The following is a 9,397-nucleotide window of genomic DNA, read 5'->3' on the forward strand; positions in this document are numbered from 1 at the left end:
AAACGCAGGTGGGAGTTGTGTACAGGCCACCTAACAGTAGTAGTGAGGTAGGGGATGGTATTAAACAGGAAATTAGAAGTGTGTGCAATAAAGGAACAGCAGTTATAATGGGTGACTTCAATCTACATATAGATTGGGTGAACCAAATTGGTAAGGGTGCTGAGGAAGAGGATTTCTTGGAATGTATGCGGGATGGTTTTTTGAACCAACATGTCGAGGAACCAACTAGAGAGCAGGCTATTCTAGACTGGGTATTGAGCAATGAGGAAGGGTTAATTACCAATCTTGTCGTGAGAGGCCCCTTGGGTAAGAGTGACCATAATATAGTGGAATTCTTCATTAAGATGGAGAGTGACATAGTTAATTCAGAAACAAAGGTTCTGAACTTAAAGAAGGGTAACTTTGAAGGTATGAGATGTGAATTAGCTAAGATAGACTGGCAAATGACATTTAAAGGGTTGACGGTGGATATGCAATGGCAAGCATTTAAAGATTGCATGGATGAACTACAACAATTGTTCATCCCAGTTTGGCAAAAGGATAAATCAAGGAAGGTAGTGCACCCATGGCTGACAAGGGAAATTAGGGATAGTATCAATTCCAAAGAAGAAGCATACAAATTAGCCAGAAAAAGTGACTCACCTGAGGACTGGGAGAAATTCAGAGTCCAGCAGAGGAGGACAAAGGGCTTAATTAGGAAGGGGAAAAAAAATTATGAGAGAAAACTGGCAGGGAACATAAAAACTGACTGTAAAAGTTTTTATACATATGTGAAAAGAAAAATATTGGTAAAGACAAATGTAGGTCCCCCACAGACAGAAACACATGAATTGATTATGGGGAGCAAGAACATGGCAGACCAATTGAATAATTACTTTGGTTCTGTCTTCACTAAGGAGCACATAAATAATCTTCCAGAAATAGTAGGGGACAGAGGGTCCAGTGAGATGGAGGAACTGAGGGAAATACTTGTCAGTAGGGAAGTGGTGTTAGGTAAATTGAAGGGATTAAAGGCAGATAAATCCCCAGGGCCAAATGGTCTGCATCCTAGAGTGCTTAAGGAAGTAGCCCAAGAAATAGTGGATGCATTAGTGATAATTTTTCAAAACTCTTTAGATTCTGGACTAGTTCCTGAGGATTGGAGGGTGGCTAATGTAACCCCACTTTTTAAAAAAGGAGGGAGAGAAACCGGGGAATTATAGACCGGTTAGCCTAACGTCGGTGGTGGGGAAAATGCCAGAGTCAGTTATCAAAGGTGTGATAACAGCACATTTGGAAAGCGGTAAAATGATCAGACAAAGTCAGCATGGATTTGTGAAAGGAAAATCATGTCTGACGAATCTCACAGAATTTTTTGAGGATGTAACTAGTAGAGTGGATAGGGGAGAACCAGTGGATGTGGTATATTTGGATTTTCAAAAGGCTTTTGACAAGGTCCCACACAGGAGATTAGTGTGCAAGCTTAAAGCACACGGTATTGGGGGTAAGATATTGATGTGGATAGAGAATTGGTTGGCAGACAGGAAGCAAAGAGTGGGAATAAATGGGACCTTTTCAGAATGGCAGGCAGTGACTAGTGGGGTACTGCAAGGCTCAGTGCTGGGACCCCAGTTGTTTACAATATATATTAGTGACTTCGATGAGGGAATTAAATGCAGCATCTCCAAGTTTGCGGATGACACGAAGCTGGGCGGCAGTGTTAGCTGTGAGGAGGATGCTAAGAGGATGCAGGGTGACTTGGATAGGTTAGGTGAGTGGGCAAATTCATGGCAGATGCAACTTAATGTGGATAAATGTGAAGTTATCCACTTTGGTGGCAAAAACAGGAAAACAGATTATTACCTGAATGGTGGCCGATTAGGAAAAGGGGAGGTGCAACGAGACCTGGGTGTCATTATACACCAGTCATTGAAAGTGGGCATGCAGGTACAGCAGGCAGTAAAAAAGGCAAATGGTACTGGCATTTATAGCAAGAGGATTCGAGTACAGGAGCAGGAAGGTGCTACTGCAGTTGTACAAGGCCTTGGTGAGACCACACCTGGAGTATTGTGTGCAGTTTTGGTCCCCTCATCTGAGGAAAGACATCCTTGCCATAGAGGGAGTACAAAGAAGGTTCACCAGATTGATTCCTGGGATGGCAGGACTTTCATATGATGAAAGACTGGATGAACTGGGCTTATACTCGTTGGAATTTAGAAGATTGAGGGGGGATCTGATTGAAACGTATAAAATGCTAAAGGGATTGGACAGGCTAGATGCAGGAAGATTGTTCCCGATGTTGGGGAAGTCCAGAACGAGGGGTCACAGTTTGAGGATGAAGGGGAAGCCTATTAGGACCGAGATTAGGAAAAACTTCTTCACACAGAGAGTGGTGAATCTGTGGAATTCTCTGCCACAGGAAACAGTTGAGGCCAGTTCATGGGCTATATTTAAGAGGGAGTTAGAGAAGGCCCTTGTGGCTAAAGGGATCAGGGGGTATGGAGGGAAGGCTGGTACAGGGTTCTGAGTTGGATGATCAGCCATGATCATACTGAATGGCGGTGCAGGCTCGAAGGGCCAAATGGCCTTCTCCTGCACCTATTTTCTATGTTTCTATGTTTGTTTGTTTGTTTGTTTTTATATATACACTCTTCACACTCAGTACTTCGTAGGTACAATCCTCATTTGTGCAGTCAGTACACTGGATGGGGTCGGACCCAAGCTCTTGATGTAAACACAACTTCCTCTATGTTATATTCCATCTACACCTTGATAAGAGCCAGCATTCAAATTGATTACTTGCAATGTGTATTTCGTCTTAAGATTTGGAACTCCAAGATGGTGCATTATTATGATGTTTTGCAAAGTGTCCCCAGTATATATTCTCATTACAGTTATTATAATCATTCTACTCTTAGATCTCAATTATAAAACTGTCAGAATTATCTACACTGCATTTCTGCAGCTGCAACATTATATTCTTCAGTCTGTTTTCTTTTTACTACTTTTTCACCACTGGGGCAGCACTGTATCGTAGTGGTTAGCTCAACTCTTTACGGTTCAATTCCCACTGCTGCCTGAAAGGACCCTGTACATTCTCTCCATGACTGCGTGGATTTCCTCTGGGTGCTCCAGTTTCCTCTCTCAGTTCAAAGACGTACCGGTTAGTAGATTAATTGGTCATCTTAAATTGTCCTGTGATTAGGCTAGGCTTAAATCAGGGGATTGCTGGGCAGCGCGGCTCGAAGGACCAAAAGGGCCTATTCCGTGGTGGATCGCAATAAATAAATACTTTGTTGTGCGACACAAGTACAACTTGTCTGGATGACGTGAAAATAAAAACTTTTCACTGCACCTCTGCACAGGGGTCAAGAATAAACCAATACAGTTTGCAGTGAAACATGTAAAACAATATACGAGTGCTGGCCCTGCGTAATTTCATGACTGCTATGTACATGCACACAAACTTGCATGACACACATCCTTACAATGGTCATGTGGCCTATGCTCAGAACATTTCTTGTTTCCCTGTAACCTAGTCTTTTTCACGTTCAATAATACCTACTGATCTTTCTCAAATTCTGGAAATGTTTAAGTCTAATGGAGACAGCACTGGAGCTATGAGACACCACCTGTTGCATCTCTGAGATGATCTGATTCACCTGTTCACTGAGTGGCTTTGCAGCAATTTCCCATTATTTACAGTGAGGAATCAACTCTAACAGCAGTACCAGTTTCTTTGCCTATTGCTACAGCAACCTCCCCAGTTGAAGAATCTCTACCCGGAATGTGAAATGTCACATGACACATCTCTACCTGAGTCTCACCTGAAATGTCACGTTTGATATTTTTGCTCTAGATTCCAATTTCTGCAGGCTCTTTGTCTCCCATTCTTCACTTTGAATAAAACTTCATTAAAATACAATGAATAGTCTCAGCCTACATCATTGACTTTATTCATTGCCATAGATGGTTGCCTGACCTGCTGAGTTCCTCCAACATTTTGTACATGTTGCTTTGGATTTCTAGCATCTACAGAATTTCTCATGTTTAAAATGAGATTTTGCTTTAAATAGATTGAATATTATAGTAGATTATGAATACTTTAAAATAATTGACATGTATTTTGCTGTTCTGAAATGTGGGCAAAACTTTTCCAGCACAGTTGCACAACAACTACTATCTAACTTGCTCCATGATTTTGTACACCTCTGCAACATTACCAGTCAGTCTCCTACACTCCAAAGAATAAGGTCCTAAACTGGCCAACCTCATCCAATAACCCAGGACCAAAAGTTCTGCCACAATTCTCGAATCTTTTCCATAATCTTTGCAGTTTCATGAAGTATAAATTGCTTTGCAATAATAGTCAATTACAGCCAATTCAGAGCAATTTCTATAGTAGGTGCAATCCAAATATTAAATCTGTTCTATGTATTCGGTCAAGTCACACTTTAAAAGAACAGTTTGCCAAAATAATTCTGGCGATAAATGTGAGGGAGCTGGGAACTTAATGCAAAACTGGACAAATGTAGGAAAATTTGATAAGAATGCATGTCCATGGCCCCCTCTTCTGCCATGATGAACCACTCTCAAGCTGAAGAATCAACACCTTATATTCCATCTAGGTAGCCTCCAATCTGATGGCATGAATACCGATTTCTCCAACTTCCAATAATTTTCTTCCTCCCATCTTTCATTTCCCTGCTCTGTCCCCTTTACCTCTTCTCCTTATTTGCCTACCAACTCCCCCATTGCCCCTCAACCTTTCCTGTCTCCCAAGATTCACTCTCTTCTCCTATCAGGTTCCTCCTCTTTCAGCCCTTTACCACCTATCACCTCCCAACTTCTTACTTCATCCTCCCCTCACCCCACCTGCCTAGCTTCATCTATGACCTACTAGCTTGTCCTCCTTTCCCTCTCCTGGCTTCTTCCCCTTTCTTCTCCAGTCCAGGTGAAGGGTCTCAGCCCAAAACATTGACTGTTTATTCATTTTCATACATGCTGCCTGACCTGCTAAGTTCCTCCAGCATTTTATGTGTGTTGCTCTGTAATAAGAATGCAATTTTATTCTAAATCTGTAATGGTGTGTAGAAATCCTGGATGCTCAGTTTTATCTGAAGTATTGCAGCTATCAAAACAAATCAATGGGGGCTCATTGAAAGAAAACATCAGGTTTTAGCCTGGCATCCACTGGATCAATCTGATTTCAATGTCAGTTTATTTGTTTTAACTACTAAACCAAGCAATCAACGATGGGAATTTCTGTCACCATTATTTCAGTGGTGCGGAGGGGGAGTGGACACAAAAACAGAAAGTAGAGGGCAATTATATAATCCAGATTTTTTTTTTTAAAAACAGGCCCTTCAGCCCAGGACGTCTGCACCAAACAATGCCAAGTTAAACTAAATTGCATAGGATCCGTCCTGAGCAAAACACACTGATGCAATCACAAAGGCGGCATGCCAGAGGCTCTACTTCATTAGGAGTTTGAAGAGATTTGGTACGCCACCAAAAACTCATGCAAATTTCTACAGGTGTACGGGTCAGAATATTCTGACTGCTTTCATCATGGCCTAGTATGAAATCTCCATGACACAGATACAGAGAGGGTTAAGGATTCCCTGCCATCAAGAACATTTTCAAGAGGCAGAACCTCAAGAAGGTGGCATGCATCTCCAAGGTGTCATCCTCACGACCTGGAACATGCCCTCTTTGTGTTACTACCATTGGAAAGCCAAAGATTCATAACAATAAAAAAAAAGAAACAGCTTCTTCCCCTCCACCATCAGATTTCTTAACGGTCCAGAAACACTACCTTGTTTATCTGTTTTTTTTGCACTAACTTATTTTGTAATTTTTACATCTTGCACTATACTGCTGCTGCAAGACAACAAATTTCATGGCATTTGTCAGTGATAATGAAGCTGACTCACTTCATATCCCTCCCTGCATGTTCATGCATCTAACATCCTTTTAAACGCCATTGGCTTATCTACCTCCACTACTTCCTCTGGCAGCCTGTTCCAGGTACTTACCATTCTGTGTAAAAAAAACTAACTTGCCCAGCGATCTTCTTTAAGCGTTCCCTATTTAACCAGAATTGCTTACCATTTAGTATTTAAAAACGCCAATACGAGAAAATCTGCAGATGTTGGAAGCTCGATTAACACACACAAAAGGCAGCATCTATAGGAAGAGGTACAGTCGATGTTTCGGGCTGAGACCCTTCGTCAGGACTCACGAAAGGTGTCGGCCCAAAACGTCGACTGTATCTCTATTTAGTATTTAACGTTTATAGCCTGGAAGAAAGATTCTGACTTTCTGCCTTATCTATGCCTCAATTTTATAAACTTCTATGACATCTCTCCTCAGCTTTTGAGACTCCAAGAAAAACCCAAATTTGTCCAGCTTCTCCTCATACTCTATAATCTAAGCAGCATCCTGGTAAACCTCTTCTGTACATTTCCAAAGTCTCCACATCCTTCCTGTAATGAAGCAAGCAGAATGGCACAGAATCCAAAAATCACACTCTCGTTACAAGACTCTCAATACAGTGTTGCATTGAATTTCCAGCAATCTTACATCCAACCTTTACTCTGCAGAATTACAACATACTCTGGGTGAGTCAACTACCAAGTACTAAATATGAATATGTACCTTGAAAATGGAAATCATTCACTGGCAATGTGGGGGATAAACATGGGAATATTTGTGCAAATCCAACTTAAAACGGGCAATGTAGCCATATATCCTAATTATTTTTGAATTTAGAGTGTTATATTTGTTAAATCTTTCATTAGCCTCAAGCTTAAAATCTAAATTACTCAATCAATTCACTTTTAATGCAATAACCAATGTGATTAACATTTCACATAACGCTTAGACAAATCAAATATTACTTTCAGCATAAATTGAATGCGCAGGCAAGAGCTCGAAGTGAATGTTTGCGAAGTCTGAATCGAACAAGGCATTTGTATTATGTTAGATCAAAGTCCACAGTTAAAAGAAAACCTGCCCTTTTGTTTAACAATGGATTGCATGAACAAAATCAATGTAAACACTAGTGTGTTCTGAAATATCTTTGAATAATTAAACGAACAAAAGTGTTAACATCTCTTCCAATTTCCTTCTTTACCTCCGTCCCTGAAACGTGGCCACTTCCTTAAAACTAACACAGTAAGTTTAACACAGGCAAAACACTTACGCTGATCTAGCAACTGAAACACTTCGTGCATCATGATCTTTACACACAGGAGCGGGAGACTGATTAATGAGTTTACAGACAGGAAACAAAAGCTTGCCAATTTTGGTACAACATGTTTCAGTCTGGCCCGGGTCAGCACCATTCCACAACTCCGTTTGCAGATACTTTCTGCGAAAGACCACCATCAAATGATAACAAGCTTTCCTTACTGATAGAGGACCACTTTCAGGAAACAATGTTTTTCCTTGGCATATACCTGAACAGAATTAATTCATTCTTTTGACTAACAGGGTCAATCAAGGCTGATTCCCTTGTCAATTCCTTTGTTTTAACCACTAAACAAAGCAATCAAAGAGCAACATTAATCATTTAGATTTAGACTGATAAACGCATACATAAACTTCTATTAGCAATCAGTAATTCCGGACATTGTAAATATAGTACGCATTTAAACTTTGAAAACAAGTCACTTATGTATGATGAGAACTACTCGAAGATAAGACACCTTTTTTTTTAAAACAATTACATACAAGGAGCGGATTTCCTTGAAATTACATTGCAAGCAGCTGTGATAACTAAAATTGCAAACATAATTTGATTATAAACTAAAGTTACACAATCTAATTACCTGGAATCGGTCATACAACCAATGTGTTTTTTTTTTCCCATTTAAAGAAACACACACCCTAAAAATCTGTAAGACGAGTTTGTGGTATAAACTCACTCCAAAATCATCGACTAAATAATGCAAACCAGATTATAGTAAAATATGCTGGAATGGTGTGCGTTTGTCTGAATATTTATATTACCTCGCTGTCCAGTTCCCTAACATAATCTACTGAAAAGACTGCTTCCTTTGCAGGAAGCTTGTAGCTTTTTGAAAGGAAATACCAGACCGGTCAGAGAGAATCCCTACTTCCAGCATGTCTTAGTTAACATTGAAATAGAAGTAATTTGAAAAATAAGCCTCTTAATATAGCAGAGTCCGTGGTTAATTGTTATATTTCCCTCTCCTTTCACGCCACAAGCCGAAAGATAGTTAAACTGGTCAGATAATCATTTTAAATTAAAACATAAAAATACAGTTCGCGAAGTGAACTTACCTCAGTGAAAAAGTTGTCCATTGTTTAATTTTAAACCAGACTTTTAAGAGTTTATTTTCTACAAAACCATGGATTACTGACGCGAGCTACAAACGAAGGTAGTATTCCACTTCTCAGGTTTCAAAGTTACTCCTCGTTACTACCAGTTTTGAGATGAACACACATTCACACTGCGTCCTTTGTTCCGGAATTTCCTTAAATCGGGGGGACTGTGAAACAAGCACTCATTCATGGCAGTTTTCTTAATGTGCAGTTTTCTTCAGATTATGAGAAAGGAAAAACTCCTTCACAATTAAAATGAACTTTACTCCTGTTAGGACATTGTACTATTCATACACATTTTCTAGGCACTCAAACTTCTCTGAACTAACCCAACGGAGTAATACTCCCTTGTGACTAATATAGCTCCACCCAGTTCCTGCAGCCCAGCCCCCACAAATGAACCTTATAAGGGAATTGGTTCCTCGTTACTTCAAGGTTTAAATGTAAACCATACTTGCGTGCCCTCAGAAGGACCATGTTTAAAGTTCAGGATTTTATCACCTCCTGCAAATGTTGGTGTATCAGGCGCGGTAACGTACATTTGGCGTGTCGAGTTGTTGAATGTTGTTGTAATCCAGTTAAAAATATTGAACGGCTTAACTTTTATTTACGCGCGTTGTTATTGCTTACTCAAAACCATCCTGGATTAGATTTACAGAAAAAATAATTTAAATATTATCCCAAATATCAGTAATGTTTTTTCATGTATTTGAACATAAAATGCATACATCATGATGCTCTTTATTACCCACAGCTCAGCATTCAATACCGCCATCCGTCAAAACTAATCAATAAACTTCAAGACCTTAGACTCAATACCTCCTTGTGCAATTTGATCCTCGATCTCCTCAGCGGCAGACCCTAGTCAGTTCGGATTAGCAACATCTCCTTCAACAAAGGTGGTGATAAATCAGCATAGAGGAGAGAGATTGAAGATCTGACTGAGTGGTGCCACAAAAACAATCGCACTTAATGTCAGTAAGACCAAGGAGCTAATCAGACTTCAGGAAGCAGAGGTCCATTAGTCAGTCCTCATTGGAAGATAGAGGTGGAGAGGGTTAGCAAC

At 40.1% G+C, this 9,397-nt stretch overlaps 1 protein-coding gene across 1 annotated transcript in view; it reads right to left on the reverse strand.

Moving 5' to 3' along the window:
- Window positions 1-8,651, reverse strand: part of myo10 (myosin X) — a 292,275-nt gene extending 283,624 nt beyond the window's left edge. The window contains exon 1 of the mRNA XM_072283726.1: window positions 8,290-8,651. Within this exon, the coding sequence (XP_072139827.1) occupies window positions 8,290-8,310 (21 nt within the window). The 5' untranslated portion in view covers window positions 8,311-8,651. The remainder of the gene's footprint in view (window positions 1-8,289) is intronic.
- Window positions 8,652-9,397: the final 746 nt, after the last annotated feature.

Source organism: Mobula birostris, chromosome 19 (genome assembly GCF_030028105.1).
Source record: "Mobula birostris isolate sMobBir1 chromosome 19, sMobBir1.hap1, whole genome shotgun sequence".
NCBI lineage: Eukaryota > Metazoa > Chordata > Chondrichthyes > Myliobatiformes > Myliobatidae > Mobula > Mobula birostris.